Genomic DNA, 20,239 nt, shown 5'->3' with positions numbered 1-20,239 from the left:
ATGCTCCTGAGGGTGAGTATCCTAGCAATGATAACCCTCGGTATATTCTCACTGAGAAGAAAAATGATGGGGAACCCGATTGGTATCCTAGTGCAAAGGGTGTTGCAAGGAGTCTCGCTGAGCAAACAGACTCCGTTGAGAAGAATGACTTTGCTAAGATGTGCCCTGAGAGCCACTGGGAGTACTATGCTGATAAGAGATCTAAGAAGAGCCTTGAGTGATGTGCCTGGAAATGTGAGGATTATCTTCGGAAGGTTGCCGAGTTTTCTGTTTTACTCTCGCCATTGGGCTATACCTTTTCAAGAAATCTTCGTCACTGAATAAATATAGAGTGGAACGGGGAATAGTACTTTTCACCCTTTCCAACAGCTCTTGGGGAGTACGCTCGCTCAAAGACTTGTCAGATGAAGAGAAACTGGACATCTGCAACAAAGAAAGGACAAAAAGTAAAGTTAGTACATCGACGTAATGAAACTCCCTACCTTGAACCATATAGGCCAATGGCTAGGGGCATATCCATTACTAAGGAGCAAAAGTGAAGAAATCAAACGAAAAAAAAAATTAGGGTCCTGGGTAGTCGGCCTATGGTTGGGCCGACCACCCTAGATATTGGATCCCTGGAAATCACCCAGGGAGTATGGTGGTCGGTTTATGCTAAGGTTTGGGCTGACCACCCAGGCCTGGGAGCCTTGGAAATCGCCCAGGACATGGGAAATGTAATCTAGACTTGGATTTGTAACCCTAGGAGTCGCCTATGCCTGTATCTAAAATCTTGGAAATCGCACAGGCAAAGGTAGCCCTAGGGGTGCTCGGCCCATGATGAGATCTACAAGCCTGGAAATTGTCCAGGTTAAGGAAACCCAAAGGGGTGGTCGGCCCGTGATGGAAGCCTTTGTTAGGAAAAATAGTTTTGCCTCAATGGAAATAGGTAAGAATATTACAACTCTATGCAAAATATTACAAATAAATAATGATTGATTAAATAAAGTTACAACTCTATAACTGAAAATACAAATAAACAAAGAAAAGAAGAAGATGAAGAGAATAGTAAAAGTACAACACTATGCAAAAGATTACAAGTATAGGAAAGGTGATTGAAACAAAAGAAAAGAAGATTAGAACTCTAAACAAAAGTTACAAGTAAATAGAATAAGAAAATAAGAAGAAAAGCAATAGAGAAAATGTAAGAACAAAACAAAAGGAAACTCTCACTTACATAACCTAAGTGAAGAGTGTTGGGGATCACCAACTTGAACAAGGTTTAAAACCTTTGTCCAAAAGCTTATTTCCCCCAAACTCAAGCACTAAGGGATCTCTCTCAGATTTTTGGAAATGCTTTCTGGAATAATCAAGCTTCTAGGTGTTTTCTAGCCAAGTGCTCTAATGGATAGAAAAGTTGTGTCTTACAAGTGAGCATTAGGCTCCTATTTATAGAGTTTTGAGACACCCTTTGAATTTCAAATTCCACCAACCCCCATGGTTGTTACCAATGATTAATTGGATGTTTATGGAATTAAAATAGAGATTTGGGAGTTATTTGGCTGTTGGAAACGTTAAAAATTGGATAAAACCGAAAATTGGAAGATGTTGTTAGCCACTTGGGCCGTGGCCTAACAAACATGGGCCACGGCCCACGATGTGTTTTTGCCTCTTGGGTCGCGGCCCTAAATACTCAGGCCACGACCCAAGACCTTTTCCAGCAACCAATTTTTCCAAATTTTCCAAAACGTTCCAAACTTATTCCCACTTGATTTTGTAACTTCCATACACATTATGGGAGTTAAAATCACATCTATATCATCCATTTCACATATGGCTTTAAGAAATTTATCTCAATATTGTGTAACAACAAATCTACACAATAATGGGTAATATTTGGAAGTTACAAATTTGTAACACCAAATATGTTACATATTTTGATATATCTCATATATCTAAATATTGTAACTCTCTATTATATGTTACAATATGTGACACTCTTTGTCACATTTATTTAATCTAAATTATTATATTATAATATTACATTATATTATAAAATAATATAACAGCCTTAGGGATGGTTGGCCCATGAAGAAATTTACAAGCCTGGAAATCGCCCAGGCTAAGGAAGCCCTAGGGGTTGTCGGCCCATGATAAAATTTACAAGCCTGGAAATCGCCCTGGCTAAGGAAAGCCCTAGGGGTTCTCGGCCCGTGATGAGATGTGTAGGCCTGGAAATCGCACAAGGCAAGGGAAACCCTAGGGGTGGTCGGCCTATGATGGGAATGGTAGGCCTGGAAATCGCCCAAGCCCTGAAAATCTATGGGTGGTCGGCCTACATGCCTCTAAACCCTAAAGTATCAAACAAAAATGAAACAAAGTTCAAGCCATTGATTAAAAACAAGTTTCTTTGATTCAAACAAGTTAGTTGTTTTAAATCAAAATAGAGCAAAGTAAGGAAATTCAGACAAATTCATCAAAGAGGTAAAGATTGGGAAAGAATACTTACCCAAGAGAAGATGCGTAGAGTTGATGAAGACTTGGAGAATTTCGCAACTCAGACTTTCCTTGATATAGGCGCATGGGTCTTGGATGTGATGAGTGAGTCCCTACTTATAGCCTCTTAGGCTAACCATATTTTTAGGAATTCAAATTCCTTGAAAAATATCTGGTATTGTTAAAAATTCAAATTCCATGAAAAATATCTGGTATTGTTAAAAATTCAAATTCCTTGAAAAATATCTTTATTTTTAGGAATTCAAATTCCTTGAAAAATATTTTGTATTTTTAGGAATTAGTATCCTTGAAAAATATATTATATTTTTAGGACTTCAAAACTCCTTCAAAAATATATCATATTTTTAGGACTTCAAACTTCCTTGAAAAATATACTAGATTTTTAAGAAATCAATTTTCCTTGAAAAATATAATTATTTTTTAGGAATTACAATTATCCTTGAAAAATATGTGATGAGCAAATTATCGATAGTTAATAAAAGTACTACGTAATGTCCCGAGGGACTTTGCTGTTAGAGTACTGCTACGATATGTTTCTCGGGCCAGATCAAGTTTACCGTAATGTTGAACACAGTACGATAAACTTGGGGGGAAAATGTTATCCCTCAAAATTCAAGAGATAACGTAACGAATGAGAAAGCGGGACGTGGCATCACAAGTCATGGAAAAATGACAAAGTATTGAAAAAACCTGATGAACAATAATGGATAGGTCCAGGACATATAGGGAAGTCAACCAGGCCAAAACCTCCTAGGGGTGGTCGGCCTGACCCAAACCCCTAGGGGTGGTCGACTTGGCATGCTTAAGAATTGCATTGGGTGCTCAGCTCACCCTATTCTTCATAGGGTGGTCGGCCTAAACTCCCAAATACACTTAGCTGGATAAAGTTCACACTCATTCAAGCTAAAATCAACATGCCTAGCACCCAGAAGATCAACAGGCCTAGTACCCAAAAGATCAACAAGCCTAGCACCCAAAGGGTCATCAGGCTAGCACCCAAGCTCTAAAGAGTCATCGGGCCTAGCACCTAAGTCTCATAGAATAACCAAGACTTAGCGTTTTCCCGAAGGTTTCAATCGTGCATCGTCAACCACGATCCAGATAAACAACGAGAAGACCCACGATCTCATAATCATGGGGAGGTGGACACGTATCTCCACTCCCAACGATCGTGTACCAAACCACGATCCCCAGTCTTGCTGATCATGTAACAGCCCCTGGGTACTATAAACAAATGACCCAGGGCTTCATTTAGGGGGGATGATTTTGGGAGAGACTCTGGGCAAATATGTGACGAGTGAACTCTTCAATTCATCTTTGTAAATTGTCAATTGAGTGATTCAATACTAAAGACGAAGTGGATTAGGTTATTACTGTTCATTAGAACAGGGCTGAACCACTATAAATTTATGTGTGTTTGTTTAGATATTTGTACTCTATCATATATTTATATTTATCTCGTTCAAAATATTGCGTATACCGTACATACAACCATTGGCCAATTTCACAGGTCAATAGAAAAAAGAAATGTGGGGCGAGATTGGGAGGGTGGGGAACTGAGATGGTGATGGTGAGATTGTGTGAAATATGGGTTTTCTTCATTAATTAAATTAAAATTTAGGTTCATTTAAAATTAATTAAAAAGATTTTCATTAGTTTTTTAATATTTTAATTCCAATTTTTGTTTGTTTTTAACTAATTAAATTTATTTTAAATTATTTTAAAGTTTTAATTAAAAATTTATTTTATTTTATGAATTCTGAAAATATATTTAAATCTTTTAAAAATAATAAAACAATTGAAAATCAAATAAATCACTAAATTGAGGGTGAGATTGTGAGGATAGAGAACTGAGATGGTGAGGATGAGATTAGGTGAAATATTGGTTTGTTTCATTAATTAAATGGAAATTTAGGTTTATGTAAAGTTAATTAATAAAATTTCAATTAGTTTTTAAATTTTGTATTCCAATTTTTTAATTAATTAAATTTATTTTAAAAATAATTTTGTTTATTTTAAAACTTTTAATTAAATATTTATTTTATTTTATGAATTCTAAAAATATATTTAAATTATTTAAAATAATAAAACAATTGAAAATCAAATAAATTACTAAAATGAGAGGTAATAAGATAATATTAAAAATTTAAACGTACAGAGGGTACCAAACCATGTAGTTTTTGCAAACAAGAGATATTGATTGATAATTATTAGAAAGAAAGGGGTTACCAAATTTGTATTTTGATAAAACACAGGGTATCGAATAAGTATTTTTCCCTTTTTTTTTTTGTTGCCTATATGTTTTTGGCTGAGATCGATGAGTTCGACAATAATAAGTTTGAGCAAAAATAAACTAAAAATATTATCAATCATATCAAAAGCAATAAAAATCTACCGATTATTTTTTTTTTTTTTTTTTAAATTGTGGAATGAATGAAATTTAGGAGAGACTAAAAAAAAAGTGTTATTTGTATGAGAACTTTTGTATTAAAAATTTAATTTGGAGATTTAATTGCAAAAATATTAGATAATAGAGAATTCTACTCCAAGATAACATATTTATTTGAATATTTAATTACTCTTTCTAAATTGATATTTGATAAACATGAAGGTTTTTGTTGTGCCCAAAATGTTCGGCCCAAAATGCCTTTCCATTTTAAATAAATTAAAAAGGGTCGTTTTGGTCCTGCAGAGGCTCCGAAATCAGAAGTCGTGGGTCAGAGGCGATTTGCGCCTCTGACCTCTGTGTATTTAATTGAACCAAATACATTTTGGGGGGAAATTCAGTTATTTCCTCCCACCAATCAGGGAGTCAGTTTAACCAACTAACCACCTCACATTTTTTTTCTATAAATACTGAACTCTTATCCAAACGAAGGCATCGAAAAACTGACTTAGGCATCAGAGTGTCTTTCTTGCCGGTACCCCTGACGGTTCAACAATTGGCAAAGTTATCTTCATCATTGGAGAAGGATCAGAGAGTTAGAATTCATTGGCAAATACCTCCAGATATAGAAAGGCAAAGTTGTTGCATCAACAAATTGGCACCATCTGTGGGAAAACTATTCCCTCTTTCATAACACCGTAGAATCAAGAAATATTTCCTTGCAATCAAGATTCACTCGAACACAAAAGCCATGCCGCTGAAGAACAATGGAGTGTCAGGTACAGTCGCCCAGGTCGCCCCACCAACGGATGTAGGCGACCAAATCAATAGGATGTGTCGATTGCTGGAAACTAGTCAGCAGAGATCCGATGAAGCTATCAAGACACTGGCCGAAGCTCAAGCTAGGCTAGAAGCTGAGATCGTTGAATTGCGAAAAGCAAACGAAGCCATAAGAAGGGCCCAAGACAAAGAGAATCTCCATCTTGAAGGGACTGGAGCTCCGATCGTCCAGGTCGACTCCCCTGGGAGAAGCACACACCACGTCAGGGAAGGGTCCCAAGGTCCTCTGCCATCCTCTCCAACTCGTCTTCACCAGGGGGGCTGAGGAGCAACGAGCGGTATGCTGCAAAGCACATGCACGAGCCAGTGTAGAGCCCACGAGACCACCCCAACCAGACGCTAAGAAGGGGCCCCAGCAGACCCAAGCACAGATCACGCAGGATACACCAGCCGAGGACCGTACCCCCTCCATCCGGTTCTTGGACAGTTGGAAAGAAGAGATGCTGCAAGAAGTGATGCAGAAATTCTCAGATGGGAGGCCTGCTCACGCTACTGAACATATGGATTTGGTTTCAAGGACCACCAAAAGATCGCCTTTTGCAGAATGGATACAAAACAAGCCCAAACCACGGGACTTCGTAATCCCTCCATTACCCACATTTAATGGAAAAGGAGACCCACTCAATCACCTATTCCAACTCCAGCAGAAGATGGCCTTGGAAGCCAACAACGAAGCCATACAATGCAAAGTTTTCTCCACAACTTTTTCTGGGCCAGCCCTGCTATGGTTCAGACAGTTGAAACCTAATTCTGTCAACAGTTTTCGTGATCTTCGCATAGTCTTTCTCCAACAATATAATGCTAACCGCGAAGCACCAAGAACGATGGCACATCTCTACCAAATCGAGCAAGGAAAAAATGAACACCCAAAGTCATACCTACAACGTTTCATCGACCTCGTACATCAGATCCACGATGTCGAACCAGTCACCGCGGCTAACCTCTTCGTCAAAAGTCTACAGGTGGGATCTCTCTTACATGAAAACCTCACCATGACACCACCGTATGACATGACTGAAATCCAGATCCGCGCTGAGGGCGTCTTTAGGGTCCTGGAATTTCAAGAGCGTGCACAAAAGAAGTCCGCACTTATCTCCACTCCACCAGCAAATAACCCTCCTCCCCCACCTACAAGGGACGACAAGAGGAAGAGACAGGAAACAGATCACATGAAAGGAGGAAAAAGGCCAAAATCAAATCGAGATCCACCACGATACCCCTCTTTCGAATATACCGTCCCTCAGGAGGTCATCTACGAAGAAAACAAAGACAGACTCATCTGGCGTGAACCGTACAAAATCACCACTCCCCCTGAAAGAAGAGATAAAAACAAGTTCTGCCTCTTCCACAAGGATCATGGCCATACAATCTCCGAGTGCCATAACCTCCACAATCAGATACAGGCCCTCATGAGAAGTGGACGATTAACCTAGTATATTAAAGGGACAAGCAGACCCGGCGTCTCACAGCCCAACACCGCTTCTGCCCCGACACTACCAGTAGCAGACTCCCTAAATATGGCCTCCACGAGCTCACAAGAGCCTCTCAAACAAATCCCCATGATACATGGGATCGTGGAGCTCACCGAGGAACAAGAACAGGCATCCAAAAATCATAGGAGAATGGAGGAAAGGGTGAAGTGATACAGATCATTAGGCCACACAGTCAACCTTGTTACTTCAGAAGATAGATGTTATCCAGCCTTTGCAATCACCTTCACAAAAGATGACTTGCAGGGAGTGCACCTACCCCATGACGATCCTTTAGTCATTTCATTACAGGTCAACCATTGCCAGCTGGGAAGAGTTTTGGTCGATGGGGGCAGTGTTGTTGATATCCTCTTCTGGGAAGCCTTTCAGAAGATAGGACTCGAAGAAAGTTAGATTAGACCCTCTGTTGCACCAATCTTGGGATTTAACAGCCAAAGGGTATACCCGAAAGGCGTCGTTCGATTAAACGTAGTCGCCGCAGAACGCACCTTGCCAATGGACTTCCTCATAGTGGACTCCATCACAAGCTACAACGACATCATGGGAAGGAGTTGGATCCACAGAATGCAGGGAGTGGTCTCCACTTTGCATCAAGTTATGCGGTGCCACTCACCCAACGGCCGTTATACAATCGACATAAAAAGGTGTCAGAAGCAGGCCAAGAAATGCTTCCTCACCCTGAAAGAGATAAATGATTCTAGCACCTCCTCTCCTAACGACAACCCCACCAAATATCAATCAAAGAACGGCTTACTAGCATGTCTCAATGGCATAGATGCAGAGGAAGATCGTGAAAAGCCTCAGACCACCCTTCATGATCTAGAAGAAATTTGTATAGATGATGATGACCCATCCAAAATAGTGCTGGTAAGTGCCAAGCTTCCTGAGGAAGAAAAGCAGACCCTAGTCCAGTTCCTGAAAACCAGAGTTGGGACCTTCGCCTGGTCTTCGCATGATATACCAGCAATAAACCCTTCTGTCATGAGTCACAGCCTCAACATATCAAATAGCTTCCCGCTCGTCAAACAGAGGCAGAGGAGGTTTGCTCCTGAAGTCAACCAGGCCATACAAGAAGAAGTACAACGGCTTCTGAGCATAGGGGCAATCGAATAATGCATGTATCCCAGTTGGCTGGCCAACCCTGTAGTGGTCCCAAAGAAAAATGGAAAAAAAAAAAAAAAAAGAGTATGCATAGACTACACCAACTTAAACAAAGCATGTCCTAAGGACAACTACCCTCTCCCGAAAATCGATCAGATGATAGATGCCACGGCAGGGTTTGAAAGAATGATCTTACTTGATGCCTACTCAGGATACAATCAGATCCCAATGAAGGCAGAAGACCGAATCCACACGGCCTTCATCACAGAGTGCGGCCTATACTGTTACAAAGTTATGCCCTTCGGACTAAAAAAATGCAGGGGCAACATACCAGAGGCTGATGTACAAACTTTTTTCCTCATTACTTGGGCGGAACATGGAAGTATATATTGATGACATGGTCGTCAAATCTCGACAAGGAGTTACACATGTGGAAGATCTAACTGAATGCTTCAACATCCTTCGACGCCGATAAAATGAAATTGAATCCAACCAAGTGTGCTTTTAGGGTGTCCTCTGGCCAGTTCTTAGGATATGTGGTTAGCCAGAGAGGCATCGAGGCCAATCCAACCTAGATTTCCTCGCTCTTTGAGGTCAAGGAACCTAGAACCATCTGAGACATCCAAGCTCTGATAGGCAAAATCGTAGCACTAAGCAAGTTTATATCCCGCATGTCCGATCGTTGCCAGCCTTTCCCCCAATGCATCAAGAAATCTACCAACACCACCTGGGGGACAAAACAAAATAAAGCACTCGAAGAATTGAAAGCCTATCTGAGCTCTCCTCCCATACTAAGATCCCTCGTCCCCAATGAATATCCCTTCCTGTACCTGTCTGTTTCGCACTTTGCCGTGAGTTCTGTGCTCTTTCGGGAAGACGCAAGCCGACAGAAGCCAGTGTTCTACTGCAGTAAGATGCTACTAGACGCTGAAACGCGCTACAGCATGATGGAAAAACTGGTACTCGCACTAATTACGGCAAAGAAGAAGCTACGATAGTATTTTGAAGGCCATACCATCATTGTATATACAGACTACCCACTGAAGCAGGTTTTGAGCAAACCTGATCTCTCTGGTAGATTATCCAATTGGGCAATTGAACTTGGGACATATGATATACGGCTCTTGCCACGAAAAGCAAAGAAAGGCCAAGTACTAGCTGATTTCCTAGTTGAGATACAATCTTTTACCCCGGACACCTTACCTGAACTGTTGGAATCAGAAGCTGAATGGATGTGGACGATGCATACAGACGGAGCCTCCAATTCTCAAGGAGCTGGAATCGGCATCGTATTGGAGGCACCCTCTGGACTAAAATTTGAGGAAGCCATATGTTTGGAGCAATTTTCCACAAATAACAAGGCCGAGTATGAGGCTCTGATTTACGGCTTAGAATTAGAACGAGACATGGGCATCAGACAGCTGAAAGTCAGAGGAGATTCAAAACTAATGATAGAGCAAGTGGTCGGAAATTTTGACACCAAGGCACCCTACCTGACCAGCCTATTGAATTGAAGTCACAATTCCATTAGTTTGAGCTCGCAAGTACCGAGGGAACAAAATCAGAAGGCCGATGCCCTCACCAAAAGTATCTGAATTGAAGTCACAATTCCATCAGTTTGAGCTCGTACAAGTACTGAGGGAACAAAATCAGAAGGTCGATGCCCTCACCAAACTAGCCTCTGCGAGAGAGTGTTCTCGGCACTCCACAATTTCCGCAAGCCAATCACCAAGAGCTTTGGAAGTATTCTCAATCTCATCAGAACTAGAGTGCTGGATGGATCCAATCATCCGCTACTTGACCAAGTCTGAATTGCCAGCCCATGGAAAAGACGTGAAGCTTCTGCACCTTCGAGCTCAACGCTACTCCATCATACATGGAACGTTGTACCGCTGATCCTATAATGGCCCCTATCTTCGATGTTTACGTCCGTCAGAAGCTATAAAATTACTAGAGGAGATCAATGAAGGAGCATGTGGGAACCACACAGGGGGACAAAGCTTGGCACACAAAGCACTCATAGCAGGGTACACTACTGGCCATACATGATGATAGAAGCGCACAACTATCCAAAGAAGTGTGACAAATGCCAGCGATTTGCACCCACCTTCCATCAACCCGCTCAAGTTCTACACTCCACCATCGCACCTTGGCCTTTTGCAAAGTGAGGGATGGACGTAGTAGGGGAACTGCTCAGAGCTGCTGGAGGAAAGCGGTACGCTTGTTAGCCACCGATTACTTCACTAAATGGGTCGTAGCAGAGGCGTACGTCACGGTCTGCAAAATAGACACCATGAACTTCGTATGGAAGCACATCATCTGCCAATTTAGGATACCATGGGAAATAGTCGTGGACAACGAAACCCCGTTCCAAAACTCCAAAGTACAGGAGCTGTGTGACACATACAAGATAAAATTGAGTTTTACTTCTATCACCTATCCCCAAGGCAACGGCCAAGCAGAGGCTTCCAACAAAGTCATTTTTTCCAACATCAAGAAAAACTTGGAAGATAAAAAAGGCGCGTGGGTAGAAGAGTTACCAAAGGTGCTATGGGCGTACAGAACGACAAAAAGGTCCTCTACAGGCGAGTCTCCTTACGCCATGGTGTATGGAACAGAAGCTATCATCCCAACAGAAGTGGGCCTACCGACGCTTCGGACGGACATAGCTTCTGATCTGACCACAAACAACATACAGTTAACACACAACCTCGACCTCCTGGATAAGTTACGCACAACAACACAAGTAAGACACGGAAAATACCAAAAGGCAGCAGAACGCTATTACAATAAAAGGGTCCACTCACGCACGTTTAAGAAGGGAGACTGGGTTCTGCGTAAATTTACTGGCAACCCAAAGAAGCTGGAGCCGAACTGGGACGGATCCTTTGAATACACAGAAGTGCTCGGGCGAGGATCTTATACTCTTAAAAATGTACGCAGTGGAAAAAATGTACCTTGTACTTGGAATTCAATGTCTTTGAAACAATATTATTGTTGATAGTTGTACTCTATAATTCGAAAGTAATAAAGCAACTTTCCTTTTTTGCATTAATCTAATAAATTTTACGTAGTCAGCTTTTGCTGACACAATTTTGCATGAGGAATCTTTCCTGTCATGCCATAAAAAGAACACGCATGTGACAACTATCAGTTTACTTACTCCGCACTAAGAGCTACTATTAAATACATATTTTAATATATCCTTACCTACCCATATGAGAAACAACATTATTCACGTGCACTTAAATCTACCTACCACTCCCGCTATAAATAGCAACCATCGGGACACTTGTGATTATAAGTTTTTCATCCATTTAAACATTTAGCTGAGACACAGCAAGAATTTTTAATTCCCATGTAGCCATTTCCTAAACTTAAGAGTCCCTTAGTAAAAAGGGAATGTTTGTTAGCATGTGGAAAGTGGTGCATGGTAAGAAGCATGAGGTAACTTCGAACACGCAAGATACATACAGAGGCATGTTGCCTCTGCCACTCCACTCGATATCTTGCCCACAACATTTTGGGTTTCACCTAAAGGCATTCTAATCTGACTTGGCTAAGCTAATGGGGAGCTAAGGCCAGCCATTTCGCAGTCTAATCTGGCCTGACTATGCGAATTTGGCTGACCATCCAGGGTACACTTCACCATCTACCCGGCCCTCTGACTTTGCTGCGAGAAGCTTCGCCATGCAATTTAATCTACCCTGACTACTACAGTAGAACCATCAGACACCCCACTTCGAGTCTGCCCCCAGTGCACACTAACTAGTTTAGCAATCCAAGGCTGGGAGGAACTTTTCCCGCAGTCGCACCCAAGTCCTGTACAACGACTGCCTCTATCGGATTGGGAGCCTACCCAAGCAAGCCTTGCCACATACATCTCGGTATGGGTGCACTGGAAAGATTTCTGATTCAGGGTTTTGCCTCGACGCCCAGCCTCGCATGCTGCGTTCTGCATCTGAGCTGAGCCACGTCACTCCCTCTCGCAAATGGTAAAGCATCTACATTGCTTTTTCATGCACCTACGGGGACGACTTAGTTCTAATAAGAACGCGACACAACTATCTCTCAAAGCAAAGGGTTCGACGCAAAACAACAGAAAAGACTTCATAGAGCACAAAACTACCACGATTATGATCTTCAGCAGATGATAAGAGAGAAACTACCTACGCACTCGACTCTCTTAGCAATAAACGCACGAAATCAATGTCAATCTTGTAAATCAGACAGTCAAATGTACACAGATTGTCAATAAACACAAGTAATCAATAGTTGTTATTTACAAAATATGTTTTATTAATAATGATTCCCAGTTGTTTACAAAATATGACTTTATTTACTATACTCCCTCTTGAGACGCAAATAACATAATTTACAAAATGCACATCTTAGGAGTGTATAATCCCATTCAATACAACGCATATACCTGCCATCGCACTCTCTAGCTTCGGATGACATAATCCATAACGCTCGCACGATATGTAATACGGGATTCCACTTCTCATTAACTCGTTCAACGCCCACGTCGAGTACAGCCACAATGGCTTATCAAAGATCCGCCTCAAAAACGGCATATTTACCCATTCACGATGTTCACGTGAAACAGAAATGTCATCAACACCGAACAATCACCTCAACATTATGCCAAATCACTCACGCAACACTTAAATGGGCATTCTCTCCCACCATCTATACGAGTTCTTACTGTATCTCACGTGCAACGACCTAAAGGGTCTATGAAGCCTCTTATCAAAATACATTAACTAACCCTCACCTGCTACAATATTTTAAGAAAAACACATTCACTAACAACCAGGTAAAGAACATGTACGGATTTCTGTAATTTGTATTAATAATTTGCACATTACATCTACAATTGTCCAAGTAGTAACAAACAAAGAAGACTAAGCATGCATATACAAGCATAAAAAACGGTGTCGATCATTCTATGGCATCTCTTTCACCAGCTGGCCTTGTCTCTGTCACTGGAGCAAGCTCCATCACCATCTATCTGGCGGCCTCTGACACGACAACAGAGGATACCTGCCCTGCGATATCACCTTCTTCAACAGGCTCCCCACTTGCAGTATAAATTGAGCCCAAGGCGTCCCCCTTCAGCTTCAATTTTTCAAGATGATGTGCTGGGTAGGTGATTTGCAGATCGTCGAGCTCATTAAGGTACTGATCGACATTATACTCTCCAACTTTAACATCGATGCTTTTACAGTAAATCTCCAGTTTAGCCCATTTCTCCTCTAGAGTTTGCTTCTTGTTACGAAGTGCAAGATCCAGGTATTTTGTAGTGTCTACCTCGGTAATCTCACGATCTCGGATGCGCTGCCTCATGGCTTCAACTGCCGTCTCTTCTGCCTTATGCAAAATAAACCCATCACCTAATCAAAACATGCAACATAACGCTCAACCATAATATCATCATACCAATATATAAAGCATACCTCTGCCATTTCCCTTAACTGTCCCTCAATTTTAGCAACGACTACCTCTTTCTCCTTTAATTTATCTTTTAAATGGAGTTCTACCTCCAGCTTCTGCTTCCGCGTATCTGCAACATTCATTTCCAACACCCCACTTTCTGTTGCAGCTCTTTCTTCTCTTTCTCTAATATCTCTTTATCTGTCTGCAACGACACTCTGCAAATCGTTTATCATGTTATCAAGCTTCTCCATTCGGGCTTCGTGCCGCGTGCAGAACTGGCTCTTTTCCATCCATTTATTAGTCATAGCCACTAGGTCAGCTTTCAATTTGTCACGCTCTAGCTCTAGCCCAACAGAACCTACTAGCTTCTCCTCTGTGGCCACTACCTTCTCTTTCACCTTTGCTAGTTGCGTTTCTAACTTCTTTATGGCCTCCACGATCACATCACAGTTCACTTCAACCATCCTTCTCCCCGCATGCTCCTCTTCAAGCATGGTCGCCTGCTCAACCATCTTAGTGCTATTCTGAACGGCCGCTGTATACTCCCTTCTAGCAGCAGAAGTGCATACATAGCTCTGCAAAACAATAAATACACGTCACGCATCAAACAGGACAGACACCACACGATACTCACTCTCATACATACATGGCACCTATGCTCATATTACACAAACTTACCATCCATATGTGGTCAGACACTTGTTGAAGCAAGTCACCTTGACCACTCAACGACCCAACAGCTTCCATAGGAAGATAAGGTCTACTGATGCGCAGCATCTCCTCCATCACCTCTGTTGATGCAGAAGACACATATTCTGGCACACCCACTACTCCGTCATTTGCTTCTCTCCGTATTAGCGCAGCAACAGAAGCAACCGGGGCAACCGGTCCCCCGCCTCTTGCTAGTGATGACACCATAATGCTATCAGATGTCAAAGCAGCCGTTCCAATTCTAGAAAGATGTGGCATGGAGGGATGCACAAGCAACCCTTCTCCAGCATCGTCACCCAAGTCACTTGGCAGATACACTGGCGTCTGTACTGCAGAAGACGTCAGTTGCTCTAGGAAGGTACTTGGCGAATCAAAATTACTTGTACCCTCCGGGGATACAATGATGACCTCTCCTAAATGACACCCAGAAGCTGCAAGAGATGTCACGTGAACATCAACACCCAAGTTATGGCCACCTGCAACCTCGGTAGCTCCTGATTTTCGACACACGAAGAGGGTCTCCGGAGTAATGACTTGGCCTGCATCGACTGGCCGAGAAGGACTGCTCATAGACTCAGAGCCACCCTCGAAAGCATCCTCTAAAAGATGGTTCTTACAGGAGGCAGAAGAAGGGCGTCTCCGCTCTGATCCTTGCCTATGGCCAGCGTCAGACCCCCTATCCAAGGCAGAGACAGAGGGCAACGCCTCTGATGATCTCGCTCAGGTGCTAAGAGATCTCGCCTCAACTAGCAAGTCACCATGCACCCCAGTAACAATCGCCGCCTTTGACGATTTGACCACTGCAAGAGGCAGAGCCGCAGGGGGCACAATGCCTTTCGGACCCTCCCCTAGGGAGGACCCCGGTGCAGAAGAGGAAGAGGATGATGGAGGTAAAGGATCAACAGAGGTAGACCCCAGAGGCTTCTTGGGTAAGGACAGAGCTTGCCCAATTGGTAACTTCCCTGGTGTAAGCTTGGGGATTGTCATAGAAGAGCCTCTAGCGGCAGAAGCAGAGCCTCTTGAAATCCGAAGCTTGGACGAAATGCCTTTTCCATCGTCCGTGTCTTTGTCAGAAGATTCCTCTCGGGACTTCCTCTTTCCCAGGGCATCCTTTGGCAGAGGCACCTGTTGGAGAGGTTGGACCTACAGAGCATCAGAAGGTATAGAGGACCGCCTGTGTATACGAGAAAACCTGTGTGCCAAAGCAGATTTGTCAGGGGAGGATTCTGCGGCAGAAGCTAAGTCAGAGCCATCTCTATTCTTGCTCTCAGGGATCCCTTGGCGCTTGGCACATGCAGCGAAGGTCTCGGAGCACGCCCTCTCATACTCAGTCTTTGATAATGACAGAGTCGAAGAAGCAGGGGGACCTTTTCAAGAACACTCCCAACTGCTTCGCACACGTAGTAGTGATTTTGGCGAGGGACATGTCGCCCTTCTGTGTCCTGACCCGCATAGCCCCAAGATCGGTGCGATCCATGAAGCAGAGCCGAGTCATGATTTGCATACAGTAAGGGTTCATGACCCCTCTGATGCTGATGGCGTTTTCTTTGGACTCATGAAGGAGCCCTTTCTCTGTCAGCAGGCTTTGTCTCTCGAGACTCATGTTGACCTGAGGCCACGCGAAATCTAGGACATAAAATAAAATGGCGACACATAGGACCAGATTAATGGACAATCATTCAAACGCAATATGCTTACACGAAAGAAGAGAGAGAACAAAGTAAAGATAGAACTCACATTTTATGAAAACCCTGGCCAAGGGGAAAATTTCTTCGGGCATAAATTCAGGGTACCACGCACCTCCAATTGCAAAGAAATATTTGTCCCAATTCCTATGGGAGCTGCGAAATCAGTGAAGATTGTTCGGTCTTTTTTGGGGGAAAGATAGAAGGTCTTCCAGGGTTTACCTTCTATCGCTTTGTTAGTCGACTTAGTAAAGCATGCATAGATGTCATCCAATTGAATGTCAACATTCCTAAGAGCTCCAATCATCTGAGCACCAACTATGGATTGAATAGCATTTGGGAGAAATTGAGAAATGTGAGCTCCGGAATTTGAAATTATCTGCACTAGCAGAGCAGGGAGAGGAAAACGAAGCCATTCTATGTGCCTCAGACTCATGATGATCTCGCTGGGCTTGACCACATCTTTGAATCGCCATTCCTTTAGCTCAGAATACGTGAGCATTCGGACTGTGACATTATCTGGAATGTCAAACTACTTGCGTATGCGTTCATATGCAGCTTTGTATCCTTCACGATCCACAGGCTCAGGGGATGAACGTGAAGACATGGTTAGGAGAATTGGGAGGTTGGCTATGAAGATAGAAGGACGAACGATCTTAGGGTTTTTCTCTCTGAGTTCTTCTCTGAAAAGCTAAAATGAAGTTTGAAATTAAATTATTTGAACTGGACCAACTAAATGGGAAACAAAATGCCTTAATCGAGTACAATACTCGGTAATTGTGCTTGCATTGAATTCTAAATGATACATGTCAGGGGTCTATGTGATCGTGTGCCTGCGGCCCGCCTCGATTAACGGGAAGTGGCGGCTTTGGGCGAAATTTTTGGCGTTGAAGAGTCGGCCCAAGGTTCGAGTGAATAGGCGTGCATCGTCCGTTCGAAGCTTGGGCCGGGGGCATCTGTTGGGCCCAAAAGGCCTTTCCGTTTTAAATAAATTAAAACGAGTCGTTTTGGTCCTGCAGAGGCTCCGAATCAGAAACTGTGGGTCAGAGGCGATATGCGCCCCTCTGACCTCTGTGTATTTAATTGAACCAAATACATTTTGGGGGAGAATTCAATTATTTCCCCCACCAATCAGGGAGTCAGTTTAACCAACTAATCACCTCACATTTTTGTCTATAAATACTAAACTCTTATCCAAATGAAGGCATCAAAAATCTGACTTAGGCATTGCAGTGTATTTCTTGCAGGTACCCCCGACAGTTCAACAATTGGCAAAGTTATCTTCATCATCGGAGAAGGATCGAAGAGTTAGAATTCATCGGCAAATACCTCCAGATATAGAAAGGCAAAGTTGCTGCATCAACAGTTTTAATCAAATTAAGTGGAATATTAGATCAATTATATCTTATAAATAAATAAAACAAGATCATCAAAATCTCATAAGTCCGTGTAATTAATTAATTCTCCTAGGAACCAAAAAAGAAAAAAGAGCCTCATCAAATAATAATGGAGGAAACAATATCATCCATGTCGTCATAGAATGAGTTGAGCTGTGGTGAGCAATAATGGTAGGTACGTTATGCAATGCAAATGACATGTCAATGTCAAGATCGAGATAGATCAGTAATATTTTCCGATCAGATGTGGATTTTGTAAAAAGAGGTAACAAGAGAGCCAAAAGCAATAAAGCGTAGATTGTAGTAGTCGTCGTCGTGAGTGGAGTGCAGTGTAGTGTAGTGGAGGAGTGGGTGAATGTCAATCCCAACCCCCCATTCCATCTATCTCTTTTTCCTTTTTACTGTTTTTTTGTTGGAAATAATTTTCAAGTTTTTTGGACTATTATGTCTCCTTTTCATATTTTTCCTTATCAAACTTTCCAAGGAAAAGTCAAGTACGTGTGTATCTTTTCACAATACAAAATAATGCCAAACTAGATTTTCCATCAATATAAATAATTGAATTTTTATTTAAAGGACACAAGGGATAGAATAAACTAGTAGTAGTGGGGGTAGAAAGAGGAATATATTCATTATTTTATTTATTTTTGTTATTTATAATAAAAGTAATTGAGATTTTGGTGTTAGTTATGAAAGTGCTTAAATAATTTTTCATGATTATATATATACATAGGTCCATCTTCATGTATACAACTTGGACAGAACTATATTATGTTGGAATTCAAAGAAGAATCCCAAGTTTCAATTATTCATATCATAATAAATTATAAATTTCATAATGACAGATGGGGGTTTTGATCATTGTTCCAAAACAATGAATGAAGTCAAAGAAACAAGAAGAAGACAACAACATTAAATTAGAGATTTCATGTGGGGTGTCATACATTAATGTGTGTGTATGTGAATGATACAGAGTATAAAAGCAAGTTGAAATTACCTACGTTTGCGGACACTTAGTAGTAGTACACCCTCTTTTTCTTTTACAAGCCTTTATTGCAATGACCAATTTTTTTTCTGTTCAGAACATATCATAATTTTCTCATCAATATTTATTTAATATGTCTTGCTGATCTTCTCTCTCTCATCGATAGAGACATGTTCTTGGCGTTATTTTCAACTGGAATTAATTCTTCGTGAATTTTTGTGATTTTGTTTATGAACCCAAAAGAGGAAAAAAATGTTGAGGCTTGTTTTGATGATTTTGGCTTTTTGTTGGCACCACCGGTCTTAATTAAGTTGCCAATTACTACTGGAGGGCTGTCTTCTGGTTAGCAATAATTAATTAATTTACAGATAAATAAATGGATAATAGAATGTTTAAGTATGAGAATATGTGGTTCAGGGATCTGAGATGCCTGTGGATTGTTCCGAAGGCATTGAATTCGATTCACTTGGATAGTCCTATGAAGACCTTCAAAGCAAAGTTGGGGTAACTCGGAAGCAGTTGTCTAAATGGAATAGAGAACAATTCAGAAATGATAGGAACCAGATTGCAGAGGCTAAAAGCAAGTTGCTCAAATTGGAAGAAGCTAGTGATCCCGACCCCAGTTCGAAGAAAAAACTAAGGGAGAACTCAATGAGGCTCTAAGGAGGGCGGAAGTTCATTGGAGATAAAAATCTAGAGTTCAATGGTTGAAGGAAGGGTACAGGAGTACAAAACTCTTCCATGCCTTCACCATTATTCGAAGAAGAAAAAAATGCAATCACGACTTTGAAAATTGAGGGAGAGTGGATTTATGATAGAAAAGTAATTGGTGAAAGTTTCATTCATAAATTCTGGGAAACTTTCCAAGCGTCGCCTACAGTCTACCCACTGCATTTGGAAAATCTATTCCCTACTCAGATTTTGGAGTCAACCAACGAAATTCTCTCGGCAATACCAGATGATTCAGGGATTTTGGAGGCCTTTCAACAGATTGACCCCAATAAGGCTCCAGGGCCGGATGGAATGTCTGGTTCTTTCTACAAGCATCATTGGAGTACTGTTCATAGAGATGTCATCGATATGATCAGGGATTTTTTCAGTGATCGATTCTTCCAAGCCACTTGAATTGTGCTAACATCATGCTCCTCCCTAAGAAGGAGAATCTGTGCTCAGTGAATGACTATCAGCCCAAAGCTCTATGTAATGTCGCTTACAAAATCATTTCCAAGATCTTGGCTAATCGTCTTCGGCTCATTCTTCCCGATGTCATATCTTCCATGCAATAAGTGTTTGTTAAAGGAAGAATCATTCATGACAACACAATGATTGCGAAGGAGATAATTCATTCGATGAATAGGAAAAGGGCAAAGATGGATTCATGCTAATGGAGCTCGATATGGAGAAAGCCTATGAAAGAGTGGATTGGGGATTTCTGCAACAGGTTCCTACATGTTGTGGATTCTCGAACACTTTTATTAGATGGGTTATGCTTTGCGTGTCCACATCTCACATTCCCTGCTTCTCAATGGTAGACCTATTGATGGTATTCAACTATCTAGAGGTCTTCGACAAGGTGACCCTCTATCTTCGAGCCTATTTATCATAGTGGCAGATGTGCTTTCAAGACTCCTGACTCGGCAAGAGGAAAAAAAAAGATGAAAGGAATAAGGGTCACTCGCAACTCACCAACTCTTAGTCATCTTCTGTTT

General features: G+C 41.7%; 1 protein-coding gene across 1 annotated transcript; it reads left to right on the top strand.

Annotated features, from left to right (window-relative positions):
- The first annotated feature begins 6,162 nt into the window (after positions 1 to 6,162).
- Positions 6,163 to 7,155, top strand: LOC133777679 (uncharacterized). Its single transcript, XM_062217369.1, has one exon. It carries the CDS (start codon positions 6,163 to 6,165, stop codon positions 7,153 to 7,155), a length of 993 nt encoding a protein of 330 aa, XP_062073353.1.
- The last annotated feature ends 13,084 nt before the right edge of the window (positions 7,156 to 20,239 follow it).

The sequence above is a fragment of the Humulus lupulus genome, chromosome 1 (assembly GCF_963169125.1).
Source record: "Humulus lupulus chromosome 1, drHumLupu1.1, whole genome shotgun sequence".
NCBI lineage: Eukaryota > Viridiplantae > Streptophyta > Magnoliopsida > Rosales > Cannabaceae > Humulus > Humulus lupulus.
This window is presented reverse-complemented; position numbering and strand designations above follow the sequence as displayed.

Excerpts from the sequence above, each read along its gene's own strand:
- LOC133777679 (XM_062217369.1), top strand. The coding sequence starts at position 6,163 with ATGCTGCAAGAAGTGATGCAGAAATTCTCAGATGGGAGGCCTGCTCAC.